The following is a 16,580-nucleotide window of genomic DNA, read 5'->3' on the forward strand; positions in this document are numbered from 1 at the left end:
TGAAATTTTTTGATGACACTACATTTAGAGGTTTTTTTTAGTGCTGAGGTCGACTGGAATACTGGAATATATGAATGACTTCAAGATAACAATTACAAAAAGATTAATAGTGTGAAATACAAGGTCTTGCATTTAAAAGAATTAACAAGAGGAAAGTAAAACAGCTTGTTGGCTTGTTTCATGGAGCAAAATGAAGATTGAGAGCGGTCCAATTGCCTTCTAGAAATACAGCAGGCAAGGAAGGAAAACTAAGTGAAAGAATACTGTTGGCAGAAAGCCAAATGTATTTAAATACACTATTGATTTATACACTATAAGTACACTATAAATTTATGTGAAATTAGGAGGTTTGTAACCATTACAGAATAAGGACCTGGAATAGCAACAGTAGTTTTAAGTAGGTTTTTAACATGGACCGGAAACAGAATTTATAGCTGAATATTAAGAGAGTTTAAAAAAAACTAAACTAAAATCAAAATCACTCATGATTTCAGGCCAACAGCCTACCCCAGACTCATTCTCCCATTCCCCCCTGGTTTTGGTGTTCACGCTGGTGACACTACGAAACCCTGGGTCGCATGAGCATTTTGGAGTTAGAAAGCACGTGCTTCCGAAAGGGTAGCACTGGTCTTGCTTCAGATCCTCATGCCTTTCTTATGTTTCTTTAAATCAGCTTCCTTATTCCCTGAAACACCTAGTACCTGCCTTTCAGAACTGCTGCAAATCAAAGGCAAAAAAAAAAAAAATTCCAAACTTCCATCATACAACTTCCAGCATTGACTGTTCACACCAACACAACAGTCGCAACAGGTAGGCTCCTCACAATACTTCATCCAAAATCTATTGTATCTAGCTCTTACATACTGATTTAGAATCTGAATGTGGCTGTCTAGTATCTGAGATACCATTCACTCCAGTTTAAACTTCATGGGAGAGGAAAGTTCATGGGAAAGCCCCTTTCCCTCTCTACAGAATAAGCCTTAGAAGGTACCTCACTGTATACAATCATGTAATGTTAACATAAACACAATTTTCTTCATGAAATCTTCTATGCTTGAGGCATAATTTTGAAGTATCATATGTCATAATATTCTAAAGGAAGGGAAATTAAACACACTATTACATTCAACATTTTTAACCAAAAAACCCTGTTATTTCTTCTTTACTTTATCAACATAAAAATATACAGTTTTGAGATAATTTTTCTTACTTACATCACAGGAACAACCCACTGCTTACCTCATGTTTTAAATCTATTGTAAAGTCTGACTTCAGTGGTTCACTTTTCAACTTGTTCGCAAGCCTATACAATAAAGATGATGAAATTTACTTCAAAAAACATGAACAAGAGAAATGTAAGATCAGTATCAACTGACTCTTTACACTAATGAATAAACCTGAAATCCTTACGTCTTTGAAATATACCAAAATTTCCTAACAGTCTCTAAATCTCCTTTCTTAACTGCAGTTTTCATGCTCATGATAAGAAATCTGTAGCTGATCTATGAAACCAAAAGTATTTTCCAGAAAAAGTTTCATGGCTAGGCTGCATAGCAATCAGAGAGAAATGCAGACCAACAGTAGACTACTGGCACAAAGGATTAGGGAAGTACTGCTCTAGACAAACAGCTACCTATAGCTATTTTACAAAAATGTATCTGCTATATTTTCTTCCATATTTTAAAACTATTTTAAACAATAATATTTGAATGAATGTCTTCTAAAGTCATACTTCTATCATATTAAAAAAATAAATCACTAGTAGTAGGCAGTACAGTAGGCTAATGTTTTTTACTATCTTCTTCTTTTACAAAAAAAATCACTTTTGTATTTATTGTCTCAAAAAGCAATTTGCATTTTCTTTTCATACCAAATGAAAAGATGCATCACGCTTGCATCTAAGTACAGCGTGATGATGACAATATTTGTTTTCAGCACACACTTTTCAACACATCCTTCCTGCCCAAGAAGAAAGTTCTCATCTGGAGTGGATCTACAATCTGGCATAACATTTTCAACACATTAAAGGCAGCACTGTATTTGAAGCTGTGTACTGATTAGCATCTCAAACTTCAGACAACGTTCTCTTTTTGTGTGTTCCAAAGCACAATATTTAGGCACCTTCAATTTATGAAAATACCAATTCTTGCTACAACAAGATGCATTTAACTTCTGAAGTTTATGAACTTTTCAGGTCTCATCTAAAAACTAAGCATCTAATCCAAACCAAACATCTGTGTTCTCTCTAGGGCAATGCAGTTGTTCGAGGATCCAGGAATAAATCTGCTCTTTAGAGGAAATTACTTTTCTAAAAATCACAGAGAGAGTATCAACAACTAGTTAACATGATGTTAACTTTTAGATAGGCAGAGCTAAGAAAAATAAGTCACACCTAAAGGATACAGCAATGATACAGTGTTATATATGGAAATCTATTTCCGTGCCTGTCAATTAACAAATTCTTAAGTGTTTACTTATGGTAATTATGTTTGAATGTGTGGAATAAGGAGGAAATGGAATTTTGTCAATAAATTTTTTTTTCACGGTAAATCTATAGTGGGAGCACATATCTATATAGGCTTGCCCAGAACTAGTTGTAAACTAACATGCTTTTGCATAGTATTTGAATGTCCTGCTTAGATCCTTAAAATAGCCTTGGCATGGATGCTGATAATATAGGGGTGGCAGGAGCAAGAGCTCAGTGTACGAAAACAATCCGTGAAGTCAAATAAAATAACTGAGTGGCCAGCCTGCATTGATGGAGCACACCCCAAGTTGTCTGCCACAGCAAGCTACAGTAAATATTCAAAGATAGGTCAAAATTAAAATTTGACTATATATCTACATGATCGGTAGTAAAATCTTCAGCTGCACTGTAGGCATACCTTTATCTTTTACAGAAAAATATTAATCCATAAGAAATCATAACCCATTAAAATGACATTAGAAAAAATATATAAATTCAGAAGTCTTAGTTACTCTTAATAAACAATTTAAAAGTGATTAAAAATTCAATTCTTACTTGTTAACCAGTGGAATGCTAAGTGCCCAACCAGCCGCAAAATCTGGAAATTTAAAGACTGTAGGATTTTCAGCAAAGGCGTAGTGGTGAATTATTGTAGATTCTTCATCATACAACGCTTTACCTAAAAACCACTCCTGTAAAGGAACACAGAAAACAATTTTGCTCATCTACAGCATCCTCTTACTGAAGATGACTTCATTCACGCTGAATAAAGCAAACCTGAAAACAAAAACAAGGGAAGTATATTCTTCACAATAAGCCAGGAAAAAATTTTACTTGGTAAGAAATAAAACAAAAGGCAGTTATCTAAATATTCAGATGTACATAGTATTTTCGGACTCCATCATTAGCCCTGGATTCCACTGGTGCAAAGAGCACTGAATAAGTCAGATATTACTGATGACTGATTAGACAGAGCACTCAAAATTATTGTACATTCAGGGTCTGAATGTACATCTGTTTTGGACTTCCATCTGTTTAACCTTTAGTTATTTTCCGCTAGGGAACCTGAAAAGGAAATACATTTTAAATACTTTGATCCTCAAAACAGTCACCTGAAGATGGTCCCAAGTACGCATTTGTGAAGTAAAAAATGTAACTGTTATTATTAATAGTTTTTAATAACAATGTTTAAGATAATTTACCACTGACTGCTGTATCTGAAAATATTTAAGCAACTTAAATATTACTACTTTAACATCAGTGTCAGTTATCTTAATCTTTCTGTTTAGAATAGACATTAAACAAGCATATCCCTACATCTTTGCAAAATAAGGACTATAATGAGGGGTATACTTATACGTGTGTATATCAATAGAGATAAATGGATTGCTTTTCATGCCTGCAAGTACAAATGATGAATCAGATCTCTGAATCACCCTAATGGTTATATTAAGTATTTCAATATTGGAGCTGTTCTTTGCATTATCACAGTAACTCAGACTGCTTTTTTTCCTGACAGTTTATAAGTTCACCATTAAAACAGATTCAAAGTTGTGGTGATTATTTTCTCACAAAAAATAGTCTCATTCGTTACAGACACATTCAGACCAAACACTGCCATAGTCCCTCGTAACATTTATAACATAGTCTCTATTTTCCAGGTCTTTTTAAAAATATCAGTCTCATATTAATTGTTGAGCTTCCATTCTCTTCTTCCACACTGCCGGTCCTATTTGATTTTTCCCCTCCTTTAAGGGGGTAGTTGTCAGCAACAATGAAAAATACCTTCATGGCGTTAGCACAGTTCATACACTTGACATAAGGTAAATAAACAATTTACACATGGCTCAAGACAAAAGGAAAAATATTCAAGCAAAAGTACCGTAGAAACATCAGATCAACAAACTATAGCCCCAAGAGGCTCTTCCTTCTCAACAGCCATCTCTACAACTCCGTGCAAATGTTACTATACAGACTGAAATACAATTTTGTAGCTCCCCAGAGTGAATGAGGAGATTTGGCCAAGGCAGGGTGAAAAGAGCAGAAGAGAGGTCTGCACACACCAGGAGAGGCACACCTCCAGCCCAGAACAGATGGGCTGAGCCACACAAAGGTGGCTGCCCCAAATTCAAAAGAGGGCGGAAGCCTGGAGCTCCCAGGGGTATTTGCCTTGCTGCACACACTGAGTCAAAGCTATGAGATGCTGCCTGCTTTAAAACCCACATCTCTACCAAGGTCCTTCAGTGTGGCCAGCCTGTGGCCAGGACTGGTGTAAGCAACTGAGATTTATCTTGCTACAAATGCTGCTGCGAAGCTATGGGAAGCCACCTCTGCAGGAAGCCCTGGCTCTCCGAGGACCCTCTGGCTCAGCCAGCCAAGTGCTCGGGCTGCTACAAGCGTAACATTGTGTGTGCATGCACATGCACAGGTGTGTGACTGTTTTTCCCCCGAATTCTGCATGTTTCTCCCCACTACTTCAATCAGCCACTCTAAAGAAGATTCAATTGAACGTAGGTTGTACTTGACTAGTTACTTCTTCAGCTAACACAAAGGTTGAACACTTGTTATCTCCCATAATCTGATGTGTCTCCTGAGGCTGAGTGGTTTTCAGGAATCTGTTGAGGAAACAGCTGAAATTAAACTGTCTCTATCCAATTTACGGAGAAGATAAGGATGAAGATTTTTTTCCGCATTAACCACCTTCATAGGTGGCTACCCAGTGCCTTTCTTAGCTTTGATTTATACCTTGCATCCTGATAGGCCCTATTTTCTCCTTCCTTTATTGGTAGGATTCAATAGTGTTCACTGGAAGGATTTAAAAATTAACGAAATATTGGAAGGTGAAAGAAATACACTGATTTTTATGCACAAAGATAATCTCTTTGTAAAATCAAAGTAACCCTTCTAATGTATTTTGTGCATACAGTTTTTAAATTCCAACTTTAGGGCCTCCAGGGTTTCAGTATTTTCACAACACAAGCATACAGAAACAGATAATAAATATTAACATTTTCATGTAACAGTACTAGCTGCAGACAGCTCTTTTCAGAACCTTGCCTCTGTTGTGTCAGTGCATAAAAAATATTTTCTTGACCTAATTTTGCGTGCTAATTTTCACTCTAACTTTCTAACATTCTCTCAAACTTATGGATTAAAAATACAATTTTAATTTCCTTTCTCCATAAAACATAGAAAATTAAACCCATACATATACCCTCCTCAAGTTTTCACAGAATATCATATCTGGAAATATCAATAGTCACAAATCAACACCGTGGAGGCATTTTAGGCTACAGCTGATATTCTCCATGCTTGTCTGCTCAGGTCAAAATAGTAAATAAATAGTGTTTATATAGAGGACAAGTTGATCTGTGCAGGTTGGCTTTACAAGGAAAGATAAAATTAGTTATACACTAAGGAACTTAAAATGCAGCTTACATGAGGCATGACGCTAATCTTATTCTATGTGTGAAAAAAACTCGGGTGGAAAAAAAAAAAGAAAAGAATTCATTGTATTGTGGATAATTATCAGTCACAGGATCAGTTAAAATACTGTGCTTCAAAAATGGCAAAAATCACCTCCCTTCAGTAAGGGCACTCCGAATCTTTAAAACACTTTCAATAATATTGAGAAATTTGATGCAATGAAATCAATATCACACTTTAGGGCAGGGGGAAGTGATTTTACATAACTTGCTAAGCAAGTTGATTCTACCCACTCACTCTTGTATCCACTTACTCTCAAACACCATGGCTAACGTGCCCAATCCGTCTGGTCTGGCCATGTATCCGACAGAGAGAACAAGAGATTTCAGCTGTCGCATCTTCCCTGTTGAGGTCTTATGAGCCTCAAAGACAAACCTGTTCATTAGCCAGGTCCCTTATACCCTTTAAAAGCGTCAATAGCTATTATGGCATTGCTGCCCATCATCTTGGTTTACATTCCTCAGTACATTCCTCATATATTTCCACATACAATTTGGCTTAACCTTGCTGCTGTCCCCCTGCTATCAGAGCCCAGATTTCTGTTGTTGAATCATCTGAACGCTCACCTTCTGGTCTTGCTGTAGATCAGACGTTCTTCACTGATTATTAGTTTTACAGCTATCAATAGTGTCCTTCATTATTAATGCAGGCTTTTTTTTAAAAATAACATGCCTCCATGGTTTTGTATGGTGCTTTCACATCTTTGTTTCCATTCATATTACATTCATATCAGTCTTAATAGTTCTGTTACTGATCACTGCATGTCCAGACTGAAAAGCTGCAGATTCACCAGCTATTTATATGCTGCTTGTACATATTTTATCGTGATTAATGTGTATCAATTGCTTATTATGCAGACTGCTGACATGATAAAATTAATAACGAGTGAGCTCATTCTGGTCTAACTCATCATCTTAACTGATATAACTCATGGACTATTACATTATACAAGGAATCAGTTATGGACTGTTATACTAAGATGACCATTGCTCTGTGTAAAAGCGAAACATTTTATTTCCCTTTCAATACAGGCTGGAACATAATTTGTTATTACAGTAGGATTTATATGTACTGCAAAAGAGATTAAAACTGGGATGCGGGCAGCATCCAAAATAAAAATTTATATGAATTTTCAGAACTTCAACTTGAAGTACGTGCTTCTGAAACAGAAACGATTGTATGTTCCAAAGGCCTGAAAATAAGTTAGTAGTCCATTTTGAAGACAGAGTATTTTAAAAACATAAGATCTCTAAATTATTATGGTTATCATTTTAGAAAAGAATTTTCTGGAAACACGACAAGGCCAAGTGCCTGCAATAGAAGTAAATATGCTAAACTAAGACCTGAAACAGGGTTCAATACCTGGTCAAGATAGCAATAAAGAGGAGAAGCACATTTCTAACGGGAGATTTTGGCTTTTTTTAGTCCAGGCAATGAAAGACATAAGGCTGAATGTTTTCAGACTATTCCAAATTCTAAACATTAACAGCTGATCAATTACATTGCCAAATTTACTTTATTTTTTTTGGTGACCGGCTTTTTCTTTTGTTGTGTAAGTCTTTTGGTGCTCCTTCTCTTCCAGCAGGTAAAGATTTTACTTCTTTTTTAACACTAAGACAGTTCAGAAACAGAATGCAATAAATGCCCACCCATATTAGGTCAGAGCTAATGAATCATCCTGCCTGCTCATAATCGGTACTGATGATGGACAGGAAAAAGATAAGACAGCAGACTATATCCACCTTTTTACTGCTGGATCAGGAGATCCACAGAAGGAATCTTCTTTTTATTCAGTTTTAATAGCTCTTCAACAGCTATACAGGCCTCTTCATGTTCACTATTTTGCTCACTCCCAGATTCAACATCAGGAATCTATCCTCCTGTTTTCTGCTGTTTGAATATCTCTTTTCAAAAGCTGCCAGCTGAGCTACACAGGCGACGTTGTTCTGGACAACAGAAATTGTTCCATAACTAGGAATTGTTCCATAATTCTGTATTTATAATTTTGTACTTAAAAAAGATTTTAAATGATTCCCCATGTTTCATCCAAAAAAACCCATTCAAACACATTCTAAAGCATATTAAATATCTAAATTTTTATTTTACCTTAGATCTGTCAAATCTTCGAAGTGTTTCCAGAAGTTTTACAATTTGTATTCTTGTACCTTCTTCACAGAAGAAAATCCATGAGGAGTTCCTACCATAGGTAACAGAGAAGCTAAAAAAAGAAATGAATGTTTTACTGTAAAACTGGCTTTTGAACAGAATCATAGATCCAACCTCTGCTCCCCCAAATATGGGCACTTGGAAATTTACACAGAACAGAAACTTTTACCACTTAGAATTACATATCAGAGCACTACAGTAAATGGATGAAGATACTGCCTCTGTTCCTATCTACTTACATAGTATTAGTTATTCCAGAGAGAAAGGAATAGAGATACATAAAGAATGTCAACTCAGAAATGCACAAGTACTATAGGTATAGGCACCTATAAAATGCACAGGTTTATAGACAGTAGTTTAAGCTACCTTCCCCTCTGTACCTTAACTTTCTTCTATGGAGCCCCACTGTTGGACATTAATACCCAATGCAATAATCCTGAAACTGCATAATTACAGCTGTTTGACACTGACCACATCCTTGAATCAAACCTAAAAATTTTATGAACGCTTTCACTCACTGTAAACCTCAACACAGTGACGGAGATCTTAAGATTACACTTGTGAGAAGTCTTCAGAAAGTAAATATTCTGTCCAAGTTAATCTGTATCCAATAAATACAAATCAACAATTGTCATAACTGTGTACAGACCTCCTTAAAAATGGTGATACCTAAAGAAGTGAGGAAAGTCATTCTGAAAGCAGTTTTCATATGAGTGCAACTTGCACCACAATTCCTAGCACTATCAACTGCTGTAGAGCTGACTAATCACTTAATCTTTCTCTTCTTCTGCTTCTGTCCACTAAAAAAAAATCTAAACAGTGCAAGTCTCACAACATGTACATATTTCTAAACTGTTCTGTCTTCATTCTGTTGTTTTGCAAAAATTGGTGAACAAAACAGGAGACACAAGGGACTCGTTATTCCAGAATCCTCTTCAAGCTGGAAGACCTTTGAGATTCCATTTCTGATTACTGAATAAATTTCTTTTGCTTTGTCACACAAACTAGTATCTGTATTTTTGCTTTTGAGTTTTGCTGTCTTGTAAGAGCTTTTTCTGTTAAACCTTGTCTTTGAGACATAAGTAAATCAGAAGAGTAGCCACTAAAAAGGGCGCTAAGAAAGAAAAATAAAGATGATTCTGATATTTGGAAAGTCATCTTCCACTTTGTCAACTTACTCTTATTCTCCTTTTACTTATTTTTGTACCTTATATATATATATCTTATGGATAAGTACTATATACGCGCCATTTTCATGTTTCTACTCACATAGAAAACAATGGAAAGGACAGCAAAAGAGAGTATGAAAATCCTGTCCTGTGATCAGGAAAAGTATTGACTAAACTAAGCTTCCAGAAGCCACAGAGCCTTTGGCTTCAATTTCAAATGTAAGTTTTAGGCAAAGGACAGCCTTCAGTACTAAGGAGCTTTAGGACTTCCTGAAACAGGAAACACTGCTTCCTAATGGTTTGCAACACAGTACTGTATAAATGCAACAAGTCTCCCTTGGAGCCCTCTGCAAGAAGCTAAGAGAGGATATCTGAAATTTCTTGTATTATTGGAGCATAATGAGATGAGAACTGGCCATAAAAGCTTACAAAATGATGTTGAAACCTACACCCCTTCACTAGGGAGGAGGACTACCTCTTAGGAACACTGTAAGCAATATAAGATAGAAACCCCAAAGAGGTATGATTCACTATCTATTAAAAAAAAAAAAATTATAAACTTCATTTAGTCAAGTAATCTGAAGAGACAAAAATTCAGAAATTTTTCACACCATACACTATGAGCAACTGGGAAAAAAAATTAAATGCTTTTTCACTAGTTTACTTCTCTAATAATTTTAAAACACACAACTATTTAAGAAAGGTTCGGGTATGTTATACTATTTCTTCTTTAGTTCCTCTTATATTTAAAACAGCTTTCTCTGATTTATTGAAATTAAACAGAAAATTGCTTTGGAAAAATGAAAAGAAGAATAGAAATTAAAAAGATAAAGTTGCAACTCCCATCAAAAGCCATTGCTTCTGAAACAAAGTTTGAATAATTTATATTTATCTTTTGGGTTACACAAAATGCTGAAAATAACCGATATTCAGTACGCTTACTCTCTCATTAACGGCAGTATGGTCCATGCACCTTCATGTCTGTCCATCTGATGAATAAGCAGAACTGTAGGTAACTCCTTTAAGAAAATAAAAATATTCCTGTTAAACATGACTAATATAAACTTTTTCCTCAAGCACCAACTAAAAACAAAATTACTCTGGAATGACTTAACTCTTCAGTGTTTTCACTGGCAAACATCCCTGCAGAAGAGATGATTTAGGACAGTACGAATGAAGGTGACCTACAATTTAAGGAAAGTCCTTCTTCCAACTCCCAGTTTCTAAATTATCGATTAGATATAAAACTTATACACTTTTAGTGAAGTGTTTTGTATAGGTCCCATGTACTTGTTCAAGCTGTATTTCATACTCGTGTTCATCAGATAATAAAAGCTCAAATTGCAAAGATAGACTTATAAATAATGTAGAATATTCTACAAGGCAGCTGTTGACAATCACATTACACAGAGTTTATGTAAGAATTCTAAAACTCAGTACATTGCTGAGTCCAAGTCTGACCTGTCATGCTAACATCATGACAGAAAGTCATAGGTTTAAAAAAAAAAATTAAAAGGAGTTCATATTTCTTCTTACTAAAAAACAAAGAAGCTTCCCACAAAGCACTTTTTTTTTTTTATGAACCTCTTTGCTTTTTTTTCTCTTGACATCTCTTTGATGGTCTTAAGTCTGGACCAACTAGCAGAAAGACCTATTTGCATGTGTGTGTCTGTGCAAGAAGCGACTAGGAAGGCAGAGGATCTCAGGGCCAAGCTGCTGGACAGCCTGAGCATCTAAAGTCAGCTGTTGGAGGGATCCATGGTGTATGCGCATGCCAGTGTGCACGAGGAGGTCTGAGGACCAGCAACTGAAGTGGAGCTGTGGTCCTTCGTGCCGGTGTGCCCACTGGGAACACCTGCGCAGCCTCGCTCCAGGCTCCGCGTGGGGATACGGAGCTGCGGCAGCCTCCCTCTGGCAGGCTACGGGATTACTCATCTCCCAAGAAAAAAACAATGTTCCCAACCCTCATGGTCTTTCAAAGGCGTAATTCTTTTCCACTTATGCATATATATGCAAATATATTTCCATGCATACGCCAAATATTTTTGTTTGATCAATGCTTCTCATGAATATAAGCAAATTACATTAATATAAAAATAGCATTTAAGCACACAGTTTCTTCTCTAAAAAAAGACTATAGAGTCTACACTTCCTTCTGACTCCATTGAGTTTAATTTAACTTCTTTTTAAGGGCAGTTAAGCATAGCAACTAGAAATACACACAACCTCCAAACTTCATATATAAAGAAAACATCTCTGCCTCTCGCTAGAGAAGAACTGTGTCTCTTAAGAGTGATCTAACTATATCCAAAAATAATGACTGACTTGTTTTTTAAAATTTTATGTTCCTGTGAATGACACAGATTGAAAAGAAACTACTGCAAAACTCTAATTTAGAATAGGGTATTCAGCCGCCTCTAAAATATCAGTTGCTCTGATTTATGGTTCTAGCTCAAGTCAATTTATGAAATGCGTTTCCAGCTACATTTAAAATTTATTGCAATTAGATACAAAGCAAAAAAGCCCAGAGCTTTTTAGTAGAAGTGGCAAATCTTAGCAGTAGCATGATCAAAATCTGGTATTTCACTATAATATAATGACAGTTAGAAATGTTTTCCTAGTTTGTGCTCTACAGGTTCTGCAAGCAGTTAACACTCGTTTCCCTTCTCTTTTAGCTTAAAAGTTTCTTTTACTTTACAGGAATTAATCTCCAAACACATTTACAGCTAGCAAATATACCTTCCTCTCAGCCCCCCTGTAGGTTGGGCAAACCAAGCTCTCCTAGTCACTCACTCAGATCAGGTACTCATTCTCTATTTTGACAAAGGAGAGTTACAGAATACACTGAAGTCTCCCTACAACTTTCCTTCCAGAGACTTTTATAGACCTCTCAAGGATTTCTAAAATAACAGAAAGTTAGAGCATACCTCCTACCTCTAAACCCAGAGGGTCAGTCAATTTGCTAGGAGCTATCAAGTGCTACACCATATAACAACTAGCTAGAAGCATTGAAAACTACAACATACATTTCTAATTTTTTTCCATGTTTTAAAGACATAAGTATCAATACTTAATCAGAGCACCAAGTCCAAGAATCCAGGGCAAGACACTATTTCAATATATCCCTTCAAAAAAACCCACAAATGATTTAAAACGCTGTTTTATATAGAGGTGTTACAGATTCACTTTATCTCTTTTTAATGTATCAGCTATTAGGCAGCTTGTCCAAGATGGTCATGACCTTTTTAGTCTTTGCTCTATTTCTCCCCTTAAGCTGTTTTAAAAAAAAAAAACACTTTGCAAATGAAGTGCAATGGCCAATACATACACATTCTGTAGTTTTTTGCCCCTCTTGGAATGTAAAGTAATAATAATATTATAATAAAAAATCTATCGTTCTCCATTAAGACAGAACCTCTACTTCTACTCCTCTCTCAGATGCTTAGTTATCATTTTGAAAAAGGCACTGATTTTCTTAAAATGCTATGTGCAGTTTAAAAGGGTTCAGGGAAAGATCACAGCAGTACACTGCTTTCATAAATCAAGACAAAGATGCAGTATGAGAGTCTGTCTTCAGATGATCTTACATTAAAGAAACGATGGGAGCATTTACTCAATCACATGGAGGGAGTAACTGCAACTTTAGAAAGTGATTTGAAGTGGTCCTGACTGTAACTTCAGATAAAAGGCAGAAAGAAGGAAGAAGCTAGAACCAAGAAGTGGCAATTTTATTCATTTTCCTACTGTACACTACATCAAAAACCTCAGAACACAACTTAGCTGCCAGCAAAATATATTTGAATGCATAACCAAAGCACTGACTCTTCAGTTCTTGCACTCTAGACTCAGCCAGTGTAATGCCTGGGAAAACAGCTACATAACTATTTGTACTTTTAAAGGACTTTTAAAAAGGCAGTTAGCCTATAAAGGCTGATTTTCCAACTATTTCCTCATCAAAAAAGCTTTGTGTTAAATATATTTCTGTCTCAAAAACTTATAATTATAATTATTAATAATTTCTGTAACTTTTTCATGAAGGAAAGATGCTTGCAGCCACTAATTTGTTTTTATTTTACTAAGGTGTTCTTCAACAATAATCTGAGCAGGTTTCAGCAACACAGACTGTACAATGTTGGCAGTTGCCGGTATGCTGCCTAGAGTTTCCACAACTTGAAAAATCAGTAAAAAGTCTAGCAAGGTTTTTATGAGCCATAAATAATTCACTTGTGGTCAGCAGTCATCACTGTTCATTTATTTTGCATTATGTTGATAATGACACCACAAGGAAGCAAGGCAATAGATCTACAGATCCTCTCTTTTATGTATTTTCTTGCACTTTAAGGTAGTCACCTTGCTAGCTAACTCAATGTGATACATGGGACAACAGCCTCTGCACGCCTCCCTCCAAAAATCTCATCTTTCTATGAAGGAAACCCTCAAAACGTTTTCTAACAAAGGCAGAAGAAAGGAAGAAAAGAGGTAACAGGAACAACACAACAGAACAGAAAGCAGCTTTCACAAAGCAAGAAGTTTGGGAAATACTTTTTAAATTCTAATATGGAAGTCCTGGAGGACTTACGAGATACAAATAAAAATGTTAGCTATCAATTTTAAGAGTTAATTTCTGATGATTTAGCAATTCTGGTAGTTCACTACCTCACCGATACTTGAGAGCGGTGAATATGGTGCTCTGTTCAGCTAGAACTGAACAATTCTGACACAGGCACCCACAGAGCAGCCAAACGTGCGGGAGAGAACTTCAGATCAGTTTCTCCTACCTATTCTTTACTACTAAAGACATACCTTAGGAAGGTATTCAGATAGGAAGGTTCAGATTCTCTGATGTATACAGTGGCTACTGTAGAAGTGGCTGAGAGAGGCACCTACACTCAAATGATCTGCAAAGGACTGAAATATATCTTCTTTCAACCACACAAGTATAAAAAATTCTTAGTTGATTTCAGATACATTGGTATAATTTTGAATAAACCAGACCCAGAAATATAAAAATTACTACAGCTTTTCTCACCTATCACTATTTATATAGGAGGCTTTCAAATTCTTAAATCTCCCATGCAATTTCATGATGAAGCTTTAGCAATTTACTTTTAGTAAGTTATTCATAACAATTTCACTTCAAAAGAAACAATATTCTTCTTATATGCATAAGGCAGCATGTACAAGAACATCATATTTGAAACAAGATACATATCCTTTAGTCAAAGGTAAGGTTCTATCTTTTCACTAATCACTGCTGGTGCAGACCTATATTCACCCAGTGTTTTATTTTCAGTCTAAAAGCCTCATGAAGACTAGATAATCTACACAGTGTTTTCAGCAGGAATAGTATCCACTTAGTTAATTCAACATTATGTTTTCAAAAATAGTGCTAATTCTTATATTACATTCAAGTTATAAATACATAACCAATAAGATACATTGTAATCTTCCAAGAGTGCTTAATTTAGAAGATATGGGAACAACATTTTTAATAGAAAATTAACACTTATCAAAATTGCTAGCTTTAAATGTGTAAGAGTCATTTCCTCTATTTATCCAATATAGCAATATGCTACTTAATCATACAAGCGATACACAACACAGATATAGCCTTTGTCTAGATGCAGAAATATGTCCTCCTCTCGTACTCTCTTCATTAACATCCTTCAACGCTGTTTTTAGATGAGTGTCTTTGCATGAGTACCAACCCCTGCCTCTACCCCCAAAAGCGATCAGGTACATTTTGTTGATACTGACAAAATGTTCTGATAGTACACACAACCTAATAAGAACTACATAATCAAAGACATAAGAGGGCAACCTAACCTTCGCATTTAAGTTTTGCTATTACCAGACTTGGCCTGTTCTCCAAAATAATACAGAAATGAGCGCTATCTACAAAGTCACCATGTATCTTCTTAACTCTGCAAGTTGTGACGATTCTGCAGAAGCAATAGAGATTTCAGCAGACTAAAGTTTTCCCAAGGTTTGACCCACAGGTGCAATTTTCTGCATACTAAAGCCAATGCAGTTATCCCATAGTTGACTGGGAAGAACAGCAGTCTAGCTCGTCACAGGAAATCAGTATACAATGCGCAACCCCGAGCTCAGCACACTCCACTTGTCATCGCTAAAACATTTAAAATATTTCATTAGTTTAGAATTATCCAACTTCTACAATTCCTTCAAATCTACAGAATGCCTATTATGGACAGAAGACGATTAAATTCATCCTCTAGCATTGCAGTATAGGTAACACGTACAATTTCAAGCACAAACCAGTTAAGGAGCTAGAGATGGATTTCACTGATAATAAAGACTGGTTATTGTCAAAAGGATTTTGGAAAAGGTATCACTGTGGAATGCGAAAAAACAAGGCATATCAGACAGTCAGAGATCAAATGATTAAAACAAAAAAGCACTGGAAAAGCTGGAGGAAAGTAAAGATAAACAGAAGTCACTTAAGCTGCAAAATCCTGTAAGGTGATAATTAAGATAACAGATTCAAGACAGCTCTGAAATACATTTTCAAAAGCAAAGAGCAATTTTGTGTACCTTTCCTGAAACGTTTCAAAAGGTTTGATTTTCACCGAACATCTTACCCTTCAAAAGATCAGAGTTTTAGAAACATTTTAGAAATTGAGCACCCAAATATTCTGTAGCAAACATTATTAGCTGCTTTTTAAAATGCAACTCCTAAAAAGAAATTAAGCGCTATGAAAACACACTATGGACTCAATAGGAAAGAACATGACCAAGATAGAAGCAGACAGTTCTACCATGTGTAGAATCAACTGCTGGAATCTAACTGAATAAATTAGTTTCCTCTACAGTCTTTGGAAAGAAAAAGGCTCCTCCAGAGTGTAATTCAGAGAAGCTCTGTTCTTTCCACTGACTGTAGAGGCAGTCTGGTGGCTGCATTCAGTAACTACAGCTGAGTGGTTTAATACCCACCAATATTAAAGATATGGACAACTGCTCACCAGCAGACGACAGCACAGCTTGTTACTTGACAGAAGCAAATCCTTAATGGAAAACTGCTTTGCATTGAAAAAAATTGAAGTTATTTACCAGCACGCACAAGTGAGGTGAAATATTACATAGTGGGTGTATTCCATAATTAAGAATACTGAGACACAAGGAAACAGCAGCAAAACCAACTGAAGAACCCCCAGTAAGAAAGCCATTTGTGAAGAGACATGAATGAGTGTTTCAATCAAAGAATGCCCTGACTTAAAACAAAACAAAAGAGAGCGAGTGAGAGAAAGAGAGAGAGAGAGCAAGAGACACAG

The 16,580-nt window shown here is 35.9% G+C and overlaps 1 protein-coding gene across 1 annotated transcript in view; it reads right to left on the bottom strand.

Moving 5' to 3' along the window:
• The window catches only part of B3GLCT (beta 3-glucosyltransferase), a 58,957-nt gene that overhangs the window by 18,810 nt on the left and 23,567 nt on the right, over positions 1–16,580 (bottom strand). The window contains exons 5-8 of the mRNA XM_068930118.1: positions 10,231–10,307; positions 8,060–8,171; positions 3,023–3,159; positions 1,240–1,303 (exon numbers count right to left, since the gene is read on the bottom strand). Coding sequence (XP_068786219.1) covers positions 1,240–1,303; positions 3,023–3,159; positions 8,060–8,171; positions 10,231–10,307 — 390 coding nt within the window. The remainder of the gene's footprint in view (positions 1–1,239; positions 1,304–3,022; positions 3,160–8,059; positions 8,172–10,230; positions 10,308–16,580) is intronic.

This window comes from Struthio camelus, chromosome 1, assembly GCF_040807025.1.
Source record: "Struthio camelus isolate bStrCam1 chromosome 1, bStrCam1.hap1, whole genome shotgun sequence".
Lineage (NCBI taxonomy): Eukaryota > Metazoa > Chordata > Aves > Struthioniformes > Struthionidae > Struthio > Struthio camelus.